General features: G+C 33.7%; 1 protein-coding gene across 1 annotated transcript; it reads left to right on the top strand.

Annotated features, from left to right (window-relative positions):
• Nucleotides 1-777: 777 nt before the first annotated feature.
• On the top strand, nt 778-9532 carry LOC129886973 (uncharacterized). Its single transcript, XM_055961894.1, has 13 exons — nt 778-890; nt 2377-2609; nt 2733-2859; nt 3743-3870; nt 3960-4029; nt 4114-4216; nt 5438-5555; nt 5774-5855; nt 6505-6566; nt 7368-7440; nt 7535-7615; nt 7973-8053; nt 8966-9532. The coding sequence occupies exons 2-13, from the start codon at nt 2575-2577 to the stop codon at nt 9128-9130; spliced, it is 1125 nt and encodes a 374-aa protein (XP_055817869.1). The 5' UTR covers nt 778-890; nt 2377-2574; the 3' UTR covers nt 9131-9532.
• Nucleotides 9533-16785: the final 7253 nt, after the last annotated feature.

Raw genomic sequence — 16785 nt, 5'->3', positions numbered from 1 at the left:
TTTCAATGAAAAAATATAATATAAAGTTAGAATAATAAAATCTGACTCAAGAATCTGATAAATTGATATAGCGATATCGAAATAGTATTGTGCTAAATTTGATAAATTTGTACCCTTCAATTACTCCAATCAAAACGTGTTTGTGCAAGAATGACCTTCTTCAGATGGTCATGTCTATCTTTTAGATTATTCCAAATATAAGGGAATTTTCAGCAATAAAACATTTTATTTTCAAGCTCTTATCAAGGTGGTGACAAAGAAATATCTTTGCTTTAACACAACCTTAATTTGATGCCTGATTATTGTCTTTGATTGTGTCTATTTCATTACATCAAAATGAATTTTAGCATCAAACACCCCAAGAAAAATAATTATGCCCCATATATCCAGAGCAACAAATTCACATTTAGAAAAAAATTGGCCATTATTAAAAAAATAAATACCTTCAAAGTTTTGTAAGTATTTATTTGCTCGAGACGGTACTGATAATATTTTATGTAATAAAGATCATTAAATAAATACAATAGAAAAAAGTATATATATTATAAATAGAGAGAAAGAGACTAATATATTATTCAACTTTAAATTGATGTATAAATAAACTAAATTGACTTCTTATTTACAGGAAAAAGAAAGATGCTTAATTACAAACTTATCTAATGACAAGCTTATCTAATAAATCCTAAAATTTAAGTGGATATTCATAATACAACAGTGTATTTATAACACAAATTACTTTTTAATATTACTATTATTATTTTATAACCCAGAGTAAAAAATAAAAAATTAGAGGCTATTTCCCTTTACATTTGGAGCTATCGTTTTAATATTCGTTGTCTTCTCCAGCAGCCACCGGATTCGCCTCAGAAGTAGCTTCTCTCTGCTTCCATGTAAAACCCTAAATCCTATTTTCTACCTTGTACAGAATTTTTTATATTCTTCATTTTATTAGTGTTGTTTTTGTGCTTATCCCTTTTTTTAAAAAAAAATATTTTGTTTTTGTTCTTGAGTTCCCTAATTTCTTTTTATTCTGGTCATATTTTGTAAACCTCGGAAACCCCATAATTAATATATTTTCCTGTTCGTACTTTTTTTTCTTTTGGGGTCAATTCCTGTTAGAAGGAAAAGAGATAAATGATTAAGATATTAAGCAATGAAAACAATAGGAGAAGATGTTTAAGAGCTATTTTATTTGGGTTGGGAGATGGAAAGGGTAGGTTATATGGAGAAAACATAGAAAGATTGAATTTTGATATAGAACGTTTAACTTTGACATTATGTGAATAAGCATGAAGTGAAGAACGTTTAACTTTGACTCGTCTAATACATGAGTGGCAGATAAACGTACTAAGGTGATTGTTAAGAAGTTAGTTTGAGAGGAAAACAATGTAGCCAAGTTTAATTTATTAGGGATATAAAATTTTGAAACTTGTGATAATTGTATAGAATAAAACTCATACTTTGGGATGTTCTAAAATGTTATACTATTCCAGTATTGGTATTATTCCCTTATAACTTTCACAAATTTCAAGAATCTGATTCCTTTGAATATTCAAATTTTAAACTTGGATTTGATTTTTCTATCTGACTCTCCAAAAAAAACTTGATTCCCCCCCCCCCCATTATTACAAATATTATGTTCAAGTCAAATTTAACTTATTGTGAAAACATTCTGGGACTAGAAAGAATGTCAACAATATGCTTATAAATAATATTTTATTATTATAGAGGATTCATATTGCTAACCTTGACGAGCTTAGGGTTGAGATGTAGTTCCTTGTTGGTTGATGATAATATTTGATTAGCGAAAACAGCACCAGGTGCATCCTGGTTATCAAAAAGGCTATAAATGATCTAATCTTTCTCATATCTGTACCCGAGCCAAGGAAATCCATCATAGCTACTATATCAATTTAGTTTTTGACTTTTTTCAGATTTCCCCGAAAAGCTAATGAGCTTAAACATTTGTATTTTAAATGGTGAAGTGCATCATTCTGCCTTGTAAGCATCTAGAACTTTTTTCTAACCCACAAGATGAATGCTGGAATTGTACTTCAAATGTTTTTCATATGTCTTTGTAGCTTCTCTTCTTTCTAACTTATGAGGGTGGCTTTTCCAGTATTCTAGGCAATGCCTACAGCACCTGTAAAATTATTAAAAATGTTCAGTTAGTTGAGCCAGTATATCAACTTTCCAGTTTGTGGCAGTTTGTCCTTAATCTAATGACCCAAGGATTTTCTTTGGGCTTATATTGAGCTAGGTAGCTTTAGGTCCTTATTTATTCAGTTAATTAGCTATTTGTGAAAATGTTTCAAAGCGCCTCTGTGTTATATAGCATGTCCTCTTGTGTGATGCCAATTTTTATCCAATGGATAGGTTCATAAAAGAGAAATCTATGCTGGACTTAGAGGGAAGAAGACATCTACAGGACATTGTTTGATTGCTTCTTCAACTTCTTTTCATTGTGTTATCCTGAAAACCGGTAGAAGATTGTCATCAAACTTCTTTTATGGAAGTTCAAGCAAGACATTGTGTGCTTATCATCAAAACTCCAAAATCCACTCTACTTCTCTAATGGGTGCAGAGCACTATCCTCCTCCTTGGTTCAGGTGCATGCATATATAGAAGTCTAATTTTCTCTTTTTTCAAAGTTAAGAAGCTCCCTAATATTTCTGTACTTGAAGAAAAATAAAATAAGCTCCCTAATTTTGTAAGCCTTTGTATTTAAACAGTGTTGCCCCCATGATGGAATGGACTGATAACCATTACAGAACTTTGGCCCGTCTTATCTCAAAAAAGGCGTGGCTATACACAGAAATGCTTGCTGCAGAAACAATTGTCTACCAGACTGGCAATTTGGTAAAGTTCTGCTGCATGGAATGAGACTCTTGTGCTTTTCTACCCAACTATAAAGTACTTCTCTGTTTCTTACTGATAACTAGAGCTAAGCAAAAAAAAGAGAATCATGTGAGCTAATCTTTTGTTCTTATTCTAGACAAAAAGAAGTGAGGAAGAGAAGATCATTTACTGTGCTATATAGTATGTAAAGGCTCACAAATACAGAGGATTCAAACTCGTCTACGATAATTTAACTCAAGTGTACAGGTTAAATTTTTCATTGAATGTGGATAAATAAAAATATGCTATGATTTTATTTTACCCATTTGTTTCAAGTCATGAGACGGTGAAAAGTCAAAATTACTTTCTGTAATCTTGATCCTCTTGCTGCCAGCCCCAATTTCATGATAAAAGGAAATAGTGGATGTATGTCTCGATGGGTATATGCCTACTTTCTACATGATGTAAACCGACCTTCTACGAAAAGAAGCTTATAGTTAACACTTCTATAGATGTCGCCTGACACTTGTATTTGATTTACTAAATCGATGAATCGTACTGTTTTTATTTCAATTACTATAGAATCCTTGGGTGGTCTTTCAAGGGTCGAGTTAACCAAATTGGTTGGTCATTTTCATTTCCCTTAACTAAGACCCTTGTCCCAGTTGGATGGTCCCCTAGAAAAGGAATATATATTTCTTTGATGGTAAATACGTGGGAAAGAAGGGGACCTAGATGATATATTATTGTAACCTGGGTAGATCTCCAAAAGGAACTTTCTTGTACTGATAGGTTATTGCACTTGCGGCTGGGACCTTTAAGAGCAGCTTGTCACTGACTATTGCTTGTGTGTTTCTATCGTGCAGTGAGAACTGACATTTATGTGATTTTTCTAATATACCAGGATAGATTCTTGGCGTATGGCCCTGAGCAACATCCTATAGTGCTTCAAATTGGGGGAAATAATTTGGAGAACTTGGCCAAAGCGACACAACTGGCTACTCCATATGGCTATGATGAAATTAATTTTAAGTGTGTTCTGCTTTTCATATCTAAAATATAGGTTTCTAGCTTTTATTCAGACCCATAACTGATACTTTCGTTTCTCTATTATGTAACAGTTGTGGATGTCCTAGCCCCAGAGTAGCTGGACATGGGTGTTTTGGTGTGCGCCTCATGCTTGATCCAAAGGTTCAGAGTTGTTTGCTTGATATATCAAATATATTATTTATCTGTATAGTTGCTCTGATATATGCTCAACTTTTACAAGGAAAGTTTGTTGCTGAGGCCATGTGTGTAATTGCTGCAAATACAAATGTTCCTGTGAGTGTCAAATGCAGAATTGGACTTGATGGCCATGATTCATACAATGAACTATGTAAGCTCAAACTTTCCCTCACTCACAGGAAATGAGAATCAAATTCAATTCTTCAATTCTCAATCTTTTGATTTTACTTGTTCCTTTCTCTTGTAGTGTGGGTTACAATTCCATTTTTTTTTGGTTCCGACCTTGCTTCAAGAAAATCATCAAAATTGATCTCCTTTAGTTTTATAATATATTTCCAAGCAGATCTTTGCTGACCTTGTAACTGCTTGGACTTTCGAGTAGATCTTAGAAAGCTGACAATAACTTGTAATTATGAACTAGAAGCAGTGCATGACCAATTAACTTGGAGAAGAAGCCATGTTACACTTCAGGTGGCTATATTTCACATGGTCTTTTTGTTCCCTTTGAACATACTGTATTAGTAGGTTTGGGGACACTGGAGGGGATCACCTCTGTACTTGCACACAGGTTGACACAAGTTTCTCAACAATTCCCTCCCCATGTTGGATCTGAAATTAAATGTGTCATCATGAGAAGTGGAAATCATAATTAAGAGAAAAAGTGTGGTTCTTAGTCTCTGCAAGGGCTTGTGCTTTAAAAAAATACTACACAGGGTAATATGTATAGTTGACTTATCCAAAAAAGTTTCTATATATAACTTTCTCAACTAGATTAGCTGATAGCTTGGTACATTGTTTATCTTGAACATAATTCCAAATTTTCCCTTTTGAGTGTATATATAACCCATTAGGCTTTTATAAATCATCATTGAATGTTTTAAATAAGAGTTCTAATCATTATCAGCTTGATGATACAGATACAAAGTTCATGTTATATAACTAGATGCCACAAAATTAGGCATCTTAGCTTCTTGCATGTTCATCTATATTTTTGGGCACATGCCCCTTTAGTTGACATTCTTACATAATTTGCTAAGTTTTAGCAAGTTGCTTGCTTAATTTGGCTGAGTATGTGAATCTCATGCATATTTTTGCTATATTTGTCTACTGCTGCTGTTTAGGATATTCCTAATGTTTGTATGCACTATAGCTAACTATGATGAGTGCTTGGTTCTGCCTCTTTTTTATCAGAACAGAGCTATTAAAAGTAAAAAAGAGAATGTGAAAAGTGTTGTCTTAGAACTCATTTACCTTCCCAATGAGTCTTACCCTATCTATGATGGGTTGGTTGCACCAATTGGGGTGGTAAATAGTACTGCTATCTTTGTTATAGATAAGAAAAAAAATTGACCTTTTCCTTTCATGTGTACAGGTGATTTTATTTACAAGGTTTCTTCTCAGTCACCAACTCGTCATTTTATCATACACTCCCGGAAGGCATTACTTAATGGAATCAGCCCAGCAGATAATCGAAAAATTCCCCCACTCAAGTATGCAGTTTGTCATAGCTTAATAATCCAGCAAGGATTTACAATAATGAAACAAGTGAAATAATATATCTCTGTTTAATCATTTGCTGGTGTATTTGTAGCTGAGACATTGAGCTACTACATGCCAATCCTTAGATCTTAATAATTGTTCCTAATCACTGATAAAAAAAAGATGTTAATAATTGTTCATAATTACTACTTAAATTGGCCATTGACAGGTACGAGTACTACTATGCCCTTTTGCGTGATTTCCCTGATCTACAGTTTACAATAAATGGAGGCATAAATTCTATTGATGAGGTAAGTATCTCAAACCTAATATGGAATTAACATGTGCTAATTTGTGAAAATGTTGTTACAAATGATAAAATCGAATGTGCTGAAAAAATAAGATCTCCACTATGACCTTACATTCAGGCAGGACTATTTCCTTTATTTTGAGCAAAAGTTGGGATGGTTTGGCCTTGACAGAATGCAGGATATCTGATCCACTTAACATACCCTATTAGTTCCATTGCATCTATGGAGAAAGCTATGACATTCTAATGATAAACTTCTTTGTTTTTGATGACCACATTCTCTTGATAAACTTCTTCTTTTTGATGACCACATTCTCTTGATAAACTTCTTCTGGTGAAATATAATTTGTCAAAAAAAAACAGAGATGCATTCATATGCTTTTTCTTAGTTGGCAAAATTCTAGATATTATGGCCACTAGCAATTCAGGGTCCCAATCTTGCGCAAATTAGGCTCGGGAATATTGCTGAGAAGTTCAAAAGTAAATGGTTTTTAATCTTTCTTGCACATTCATTGTGTAAGCTTTGTCAAACTTCATATTTGCACATAGGATTTCTTCTCCATCTGCCAATGTTTTGGTGGTTATTCATATTCTATGTTTATGCTGCACTCTTGTAGTACCTGACCCCTTTTCTGGTTATTCATTTGTAGGTTAATGCAGCACGTATGGAAGGAGCTCATGGGGTTATGCTGGGACGTGCAGCTTACAGCAAGTATGGAAGTGTCAATACTAGTAACCGTTTCAATAATTCGTCCACATATTATTGTGACTTTGTTAGAGTGATAGATGTCTACATATTTGTAGCATCCTTGTTCCTAGATGTCTACATAATTGTTTACACTATTACCACTAGTCTCTTTTATTTACTACTTGCCACCTGAGTATGGCCTCCCGAATATAGATGTTTTATGGATTCTGTAGGTTTGTCCTCTTCTCCCATAATGTCCTTGTAGATCTTGCAAGTGGAGAATTGTAAGTTTGAGATAACCGCTAAATTGAAAAATAAAGATAAAATTGTCTCTAGAGAACTTGAGAGACAATGCCCATTAGCTTTCCTTTTAGCAAATATTGCCAATAAAGCAGATAGTTATCCGAAGAAAGGAGACTTTTATAACACGTGAATCTATAAAATTGTAAATATGCTGTGAACTTCGTATTAATGGTTTTGAGCTATTCTGTCTGGATAAACTTGTCATTGCTGATCCATGTGAAAGATGGATTCTTGGTAAGTAGAAGCTTTTGATATTTGTAGGGTTGTTTGAGAAAAAGAAGAGCAGCTTTTTGGCATCTGTAGGGGAATATGTGAAAAATATCTTGTGCATGTAATTGCATTGGTGATTTGTTGGTTCAGTGGGTCAGTATTGTGACTATAATTCTAGTTTTTGGTTCAACAATGCGGAATGACAAACCCCATCACATGTTCTGAAGCTCTAACTGCTTACCTTGACATCTAGTTTTTTTAGTTATTTCTCTCATTTTCTTGAAATGTTAAGACAACTCATGCTTTTGACAGTCCATGGCAGATTCTAGGACTTGTTGACAGTGCTGTATATGGTGCACCTCTTCGTAGTATAACCCGGCGCCAGGTTCTCATTGCCGTCTGCATTTGTTTTTTTGAATGAAATCTTCCTACTGAAATATCATATAGTCTCATTATTACTTACGTCTTCATGGTGGCAGGTTCTTGAACAATATCAGGTCTATGGTGATTCAGTCGTTAGAATGTATGGACTTAAGCCACATATTCGAGATGTTGTCAAGGTAGGGTCACTCTTCATTTTACCCTTTCAAGCTGTTGACCTTGGCTTCTTTTAAAAGCTTAGTAGACGAGTTTTAAGTCCACATATTCGAGATGTTGTCAAGGTAGGTCACTCTTCATTTTACCCTTTCAAGCTGTTGACCTGGGCTTCTTTTAAAAGCTTAGTAGACGAGTTTTCTTTTGTCCTGGACATTGTCACCCTACTGATGCATGGTTTGCCTTTTTTTCCCCGGACCCTGCGCATAGCGGGAGCTTTAGTGCACCGGGCTGCCCTTTTTAATTGTTGTCATAACATTTTATGAGGGCTTTGGTCTAAAAACATTTTCCTGCTATCTTCATTTTAACTTTTCACTGTACAGCCTCTGCTCAGTCTATTTCATGCAGCTCCTAGAAATGTTGTGTGGAAGCGTAAGGTTGATTCTGCTCTCCTGCACTGCACGGTATGTCACCATTGAATTATGACAATTGGAAGTGCTCTTTTTTATAACCATAACAATTGGAAGTGCTCTTTCCATTGCCATATTCTTGCTGTGGTGCAATTACCTCTAAACCTAGTATGAAATTTGTTCCCTGCTAATCACAATCTCTGAAGTGACTCTCTAGTTTCATTTTCCCTACTCTAATTGGATTTACCTAGTTTAGAGAAAATTGTTTGGATGAGTTATAATGTTTCTTTATGGTGGATACATAATAAAATAACCATGGAAAGAGGTGAAAATGGTAGCATTGCTATAAACTGCATATGTTTTATATTATTTGGCCCTTATTGACCTGACACACCCTTTAAGAAAGTTTTAGTTAGAGGTGTATTTTACTAACCTTATTAATAATGCCTTGGAACTCTAAAATTGACTACTACTACTTTATGTAGTTACCTTTCTAATACTAAGGGTAGCGTGGGAAAAAAGTATTAATTCTCTTGATTTGCTAAAATGGACAAGTAAAAGGAAACATCTATTTTTTGTATAGGGGCCAAGTAAAATGAAACGGAGGGAGTAGTAATTTGACTTTATGATATTTGTGGACCTTGCTATTTTAGGAAAGATCTCACATTCACCTGCATTTTAATCATCACATTCATCTCTGAATGGAAGGATGGTATCAGAAAAAATAGTATGATGTGCGTATCTTGCCATCCAGCCTCCAGGAGAAAGCCCTGTGACATTTTATTAGTCGCTGGCAGGGTTACTGTAAATGTTCACATTTATCGATTTATGTGTTTAATATATGTGCCTACATCATCAATATATGCGTTTAAAATCGTATGTCTATGCTGTCTAAATTCTCCTTTCCATTTGGGTCCTGCAGCAAGCTGTTGACTATGTTCTTAAAACTGATTTTAAACCTTGTAGACAATTACATCCCTTCTCGAGGAGACGTTAGGGGAAATTCCAGACAAAGTTCTTGATGCCCCCATTACAGAAATGCCCTCTGGTAGTACTGATACATTCATTAAGGCGAAGAGTTTGTTACCTCCCCCATACACAGTTAATGAAGAAGAGTTGCTGTATGCTTAAACATACTTGTTTTCCCCCCTTTGTGTTTGTATCCAATGAAATATATTCATTCTTTCAGTATTATGTGTTCTAGTCGCCTCATTTTTCGGGAGGCCATCTCTCTCCAATGTAACCAGCTACATGGCTTGTAAAAGTGAAACCCTACAAACTCACTGCTGCTATGAACAGGAAGCAGGTGCTACTGACATATTTTTCTGTCTTTTTTTTTCTCAATATTTTACATAGGAAGGATTTGAAAGGATTAGTGAGAACTTGAAGCCTTATCTATTGTGTAAAGAACTTCAAAATTTTGAAGTTTTACCGACTTATAACATAGGCGAAATGGTTTGATGGACCCTTATACTTGTACGAGTTTGTATTCTGGACCTTTCTACTTAATCATTTGTCAATCGAACTCCTGAACTCATTGAAATTTAGTATTTTAAATCCTTTTTTTGATATGTCATCCTATGTAGCATTTTTGTCTAAAGTGTGATACACACATTTTATGCGCGTGGGGCCTTAAAAAAAGACAACAAATGTCAATTTTTGACCTAATTAACAATCATTTTCATTCCCATTTATAAGAAATTTTTTTGTGGACTTTTCTACTCTTCAAATTTAATTTCGAAACACTGAGAAAACAAAATGAAGAGGAAAATGAAATATACATCCTCCGGAGCCTTCTCTTTTAGTATGAAAAATTAAGAACATAGAAGTCTAATTAGATTAGGAATTGGACTTAGAAGTCACTGCTCATAATATTGCATTTTCGATTATCTTGTAGAAATTTAATTTAACGTTGGCTTTTTAAAAAACAAATTGGTTAATAATTAAAAAATATTTGTGAAGATATTATGACATGGCATTAATATACGTGATGTGGATATGACATGTCATTTATGTAAGGGAGAGTGAGCTACACACATTGTTGAAAGGGTTTAAAATTTTAAGAGTTCAATTGGCAAAAAGTTAAGTAGAAGAGTCCAGAATACAAACTCAAATAAGTATAAGGGTCCATCAGACCATTCCACCTATAACATATCTAATGTAATTTTTCGAATGGGATCTAAAGTAATGGAGACTTACGGTGGTGAAATTTAAATCATGATGTAATACCAAACCATGTCATCCATGAAAAATTTGTCCCTATTTCAACTGAAGATAAATCTCATCGTTACACTCTTCCAAAGTTCTTAGTAATCGTCAAACTCTGGAAAAAACAATAAATAGGACATCAACTGTTAAATTTGAAGCTCTGAGTTCTATGGAAAACATGGATTTACCACTAAACAGAATGCAAAATACGTTAAACCAAGCTTCAGCTAACTAACTCTCGATTAGAGTCACTAATGACACGATTAGGGAATCATCTCTTAATAATGAAGAACTAGACAAATGCACAAATACAGACTACAGTAGCAAAAACCGTTGTTATAATCAGTGTTTTTAAAGGCCGGCGTGAGGCAAAGAGTTTTACCTAGCATGAGGCATGGAACGTAAGCTCCATAAATTTTTTAAACTATAATTCATAATGAAGTAAAATAACAAAATAACATAAAATTATAAAAATATATTAATAATCTAAAACAATTAAAACATAATTAAAGAAACTCATACAAATAACACTTCTAACATGATTTAAAAGTATAAATAATGTAATGATATAAGGTGTGTTTGGCATGAAGGAAAATGTTTTCCATAGAAAATGTTTTCTTGGAAAATAAGTTGGTTTCTAACTTATTTTCTCATGTTTGGTTGGTGAGTGGAAAATATTTTTCGAAAAATATTTTCTAGTGTATCATTCGTGAATGAAAAACATTTTTTAGAAAATATCTTTTATAAAATCTGACCCCGACATTTGACTTGAGACTCGATCCCGAACCGAAAACCGATCCCGATCCCGACCCGAGACTGGACCTCAATCTCGATCTGAGACCCGACCTTGACACTCGACCAAAGAATTACTACGATCCCGATTCGAGACTCGACCCCGACTCGAAACCCGACCTCGACACTCGACCTCGACCCCGACACCCAAGACATGACCTCAATCCCGACCCCTATCCGAGACCCGACCCCAAACCCAAGACCTTACCCCGACCCCAACCCCAACCCCGACATGAGATCTGATCTCGACTGGAGACACCGACCCTGACTCCAACTTGAGACTCGACCTAGGTTCAAGATCCGACCCTAACCCAGACAACCGTCCCCGACCCCGACTCGATACCCAAATCCAATATCGACACCCGACCCTGACCCCGATAACGACACCCGATCTCGACCCAAATATAACACCCCAATTTTTTTTAGCTAAGACCAAGCTATTATTCGTATGTGTGTATGGTTGTACCAAATGATTCATAATTGTGTGCATATGTGGAGGTTGGATCTTTTATATGAGGATAGATTTGGAGATGAATTAAGGTCATAAGAATCCTCTAGCGCAAAGTTGAGTTGAAAGATTCCTTACCGATTGAGTTTCGGTAAAAAAAATTACTTGAGTCAACTTCAAACGATCATATCTCCTAGAATATAAAGAATTAGATAGCCCATGACCTATCAAATTAAATTTCTTTGAGTTCTCTTTCCAACGCCACTAAATTTTCCTCATTCCAAATTTGGAGTAAAAATTTATGCCCATTTTAGTGAAGTCCTGTCGAGCAAAGTGTTTGTACGAAACCCCTTTACGAGTCTTAAATACTTTCACGATCCATAGAGTCTTTTGTGAAGGTTTCCTACACCTTTTTTTCAGCAACTTCCTGAAAATGTTCTAGGGTCAATTTGGTCCTTCCAAAGCTTTTTAACCATATTCTAAGTCGTTTTTGGGTGTTCTAAAGGAATATATCATTCCACTAACTTGTTTTCCTCTCATAATCATCAATCCAAATAACCCAGTCGCAAGAAACTCTCTCAGAACTAACCTAGGGTTCCTCTCCTTTATCAAGAACCCTAAGGCTTTCAAATCAAAAAACTCAAGGATCAAAGAGAAGCCCTTCACCCAAGGTTTTCCCATGTTCTTTCACTCAAAGAACTCCATAAAAAGAGTTTCTTTTCTCGAGATCAAGCACCAAGATTTCAAGACCAAAGGTTTCCTCCAAGAAAGCTAGTATTTTTTGAGTTTTGATTGTAATGTCAATCTTCCAGGTATGGAAGGCTAATCATAGCGTTGGATTGAGTTCGCCCACGCACCATACATCTAAAATCGTTAAATAGTTGGGTTGAGTTCTAGCCCTAGTTTTTTGAGTTCTTGAATCAATTATAATCCCTATTGAATTTTGCATATAAATTCCAACCTTGCCTGAACATTTCCGCTCTTACTGAGATGACCATCGCATCTGACTTTTATATCCCATTATCCATAGATATCCTTCCTTATCGCTGTCGGCCTAAGCAGAAGGTTGCTAAGTCTCACTTTAGCTTCTAGCTCGCTTATCTTAGTGTAGGTTGCTTGAGAGACTTTCGATAGTTGGTTCGACCAAATGGAATCACCGATCTAGATAGAAGGGTCGTTCACTCCCTATTCTTTGAGAGGTTGCTTGCAATGGTAGCATTAGCTAGGCAATCAAGGCAGGTCGAACAAGCCTCTATTGGTCTTATTCTTATTGTACGCCTTATGAGCGCGTTTGGATCTGCGAAGGCAACCGCTCAGATGTTTCCCTAACTCAATTCGGAAACGGATCGCAGGGAACCGCAGTATGGAGAATATCCGTGAGGAAGAATGCACGAAAAATCTTATCATAATAGGGCTAGAAAAGAGTCCCAACAAGTCTCCTTGCGAGGTGTTTTTGTATATATTACAATATTTCTTGATGAGTTTCTTGAGTTGAGTCTTGTTGAGAGTATGGATTCGTGTTTGCATTCACATGAACCCTAATTGAGATTTCATTTATATTTTATGTATTGATGGAGTTTTTTTAGAATGATTTGTGAACGTTTTGCATTAATTATTTTATGCACTATTTTGAGTTTAAATAATGACTATTTTCATCTTTGATTAAGAAAGAGTTTGAGCACGAGTTGAGTTTGAGCACGAGTTGAGTTTGAGAAGTCTCTTAATTATTATTTGTAGCATGAGTTTGAGAAATTTCTTAATTATTATCTTGGGCATGAGTATTTTTAAGTATAAACGAGTTGAGCCTTATTACACTAAAACTTCTATTTTGAGATTGAGTTGAGAAGTTAAATTATATTTTTATTTTAAATGCATTCACTGAGTTGAGATTATGCCTATTTTAAAGAGAAGAGATGAGTTGAGTTTTGAGCTAAGTCCAAAAAAAAAGACTAAATGATGTATTTTGAGTATTTTCTCACTTGACGCATATGAGCATACTATAATATTTTGGGAGTAGTATTGAGCACTGATATGGGATGAGCCCATAAACTACGTAGCCAGCGTAGGATGAAGGTTATGCCTTCTAAGTTCCAAAATGATGGACTTTGAGTAAATTTTGGATCCATTGAGTTTGCATCCCTTACCCTAACAAAGTAATGGGCGGTTGTGGCAACAACATCAGTTCGTTATATCATCACTAGCTCATAAGTGATGCTTGTCAGTTAGAGAAACTCCCCAAAAAGTAAAACATTATTTTTTTATATACTGAGTTGCATTCACTTGCTTATGTTTTATAAAGCACTCTTTTACACATATTGCAAGTTTTATTGAGTTGAGCTATTTTCAGAGTTGAGTCATATGAGTTGAGTTGAGTATCTTTGAGTAAGTTTTCTTTCAGCTATTTTACATACCGTACATTTCATGTACTAACGCCATTTGGACTACATCATTTTATGATGCATACACAAGTATTAGAGATCCTCGACAGAAGTACCGTTGAAAATTCATTTTCTTCCTGATAGTGATGAGACCTCTTTGCTTTCGGAGGAATTATAATTATTTCATTCATTGCTCGTGAGTTATTTCTTTTAAGATAGTCGTGGACTTGTCTCGACACTTTCTTGATAGTTGATAGAGGTTTCATAGATATAAACTGAGTAGATTGAAGTTGATGTCCCTTTTGAGTCTGTTTTTGAAAATACTATTATTTATAAGATTGAGTTGACTTTTAAAATTGTTTACTTAAAAACTATTCTCTTATTGAGTTGTCGAGCTATAGCCCACTTGAGTGTCTTATTTTGTATATCTAAGTCTTCCGTTGAATGATTGAATGAGTGATCAGACCAAATGGTTCGCTTAGGGCCAGCAATGGTCTCCGAGTGCCGGTCACGCCTAGGATATCCTTTCGGGGTATGACACTAAATACCCGACCCCAACACCCCATCCCGACTCCTGATCCGAGCTTCGACCCCGACCCCGACCTCGACCCGAGATCCTACCCCAGCCCCGACCTCAACTTGAGATTCGATTCTGAACTGAGACCCAACCTTGACTCCCAAACTGAGATCTGACCCCGATACTCAATCCAAAATTCGACCTCTAATCCTAACTCGAGACTTAACTCCGACTCAATTAAGAACTGAGGAGTTAGGTTTCTAATCGAGATCGAGAGTCGGGTCTCGGATTGAGAATTAGGAGTCGAATCTAGGATTAGTGTTGTGAATAGATACCCGAGACTTAAGTTAAGATGGAAAGTTGAGGTGTAAGGTTTAAAATGAGTTTGGAAAATGTTTTTCTTAATTTTTTAAGGGAAGTCATTTTCCTTGAATTTGAGAAAAATAAGTTGATTTGTAAAACATTTTCAAAAAATATTTAAGCCAATCAAACATGAGAAAATTGAAAATTGTTTTCTGGAAAACATTTTTCTTCATACCAAACACACTCATAAAAGTGATATTATGAGATGCAAATCAACTCTAACATCTTAACTTTCAAATAATAAAATAATCACAGTATCTTAAAATATATTACTATCATACTATGCATTTACTTCCTTAAAAGAAAATAATTAATAAATTTTATTAGCATCATAAGTAAAAATAAAATTACTTTCAAATAGCGAACTAATAAAATATGATAATTTTGAGACATATAACAAAACACATGACACAAATAATCGAAGATGTAAAATTTGTCTATCTATATTTAAAAGAAATATTTAGTAATATTCACTATCACAATATTCTCAAATAGTAAATATACATCACTTCAACTTGTTATTTGAGTTACTCTCAATCTTCTTTATTTTTATTGATGAAAAAATTATCAAGTATCATTGATGTATTAAAGAATCATGAGGGTTAATAATGTTAACTAAAAACTTTGACACATAATTTCTATAGGATCTGTTAAGTGAGCACCCGAGTATGAGGTGTTAAGCATTTTTAGAAAGAAAAATTACTCCATATATGTATTTAAGATCTTATATTACATCACATAAAGCTATTAATTAAGAATTACTAATACAATAACTTAATTACGAGTGATAGCAGATCTGAAATAATTTATTTTTTATTTTCAAATTTAATGAGTTGCTATCTTTAATATGTCATTTATTAACTACTATATTTTTCTCTCTCTGCAATTTATAATCCTTACCGTATTAGTGTGATTTCTTTTATCATATTAGGCTTAATTCAAGGAAGGAAGATAAGGATAGTTATTAAAGATATCTATTAAATGGGCTAAAATTTAGGAGCCATTGATGAACACATTTTATTCTTCTCTTTTTAATTATATTCAATTTTTAAAAATAAAAACAAAATTACATCATTCTATCTCCAAATATTTCTTCTTCCTACACAATCTCTCCAAATAAATTTGCTATTTAATTTGTTACTCTATATCAATGATTAAAAAACTTATACAGTGTTAAATTAAAGTATTTTTTAATTCATCGATATATATAATCAATATATACTTATATATATTTCAGTTTTTAACTGATTTTTTTAACTATTAATTTAAGATTTTCAATATTCAAATTCATAATATTGCACAATTGTATGATATTAATACGAATTGTGGCTTATTTTGAAATGACCTTGCAAACTGGTTCATACTAATACGTTTTACAAATATTCTTATCTATAAAAATGGTTCATAATGTGATCTTGTGTATGATATTTTTGTATGAATTGTGATTGCAAAAGAATGATTATATACTATTTTGATATATTTGTATGAACCGTGATTTCAAATGGGTATATTCAAAAAACCTTATTTAATATCAACAATGAATTGTGGTATGAATAATGATTTAAAGTATGTGGTTTGTACTTAATTGTATGATATTGATATGAAATATGATTTCAAAATTAAATTGACCTAGCATATGATATTGATATGGATTGTGTTTTAGAGATTATCTTTATAAAGTGGTTTGGAGTAAAATTCATAATGATGATTTTTAAGTTCAAAATTAAACTTAAACAGTTTCTAAACATTTGTTTGAAACCACAAATTATACCATAATCATACAACAAAGCCAAATTTATATATTTCTTGAAATCTGAATATATATCAATATAATAAAGTTGAAAATTTTATTTTTTAAAATCACATAGCATACCAAACTAATACAATAGACTAGTTTAAAAAATTTGAACAATAAAAACTAGTTTATCGACCAATTATATACACAAGTAATTATGAGAAAATATTGATTTTAAAAAATTTATGAACATTTATTTGAAATCACAATTCATACCAATATCATACTTGATTAATTAATTTGTGAAATCACAAAATAAATAAAAATCATATAGCATATTCATTT

The sequence above is a fragment of the Solanum dulcamara genome, chromosome 4, assembly GCF_947179165.1.
Source record: "Solanum dulcamara chromosome 4, daSolDulc1.2, whole genome shotgun sequence".
In the NCBI taxonomy this organism is placed as follows: Eukaryota; Viridiplantae; Streptophyta; class Magnoliopsida; order Solanales; family Solanaceae; genus Solanum; species Solanum dulcamara.
The sequence above is the reverse complement of the archived record's forward strand: the minus strand, read 5'-3'. Positions and strand labels throughout refer to the sequence as shown.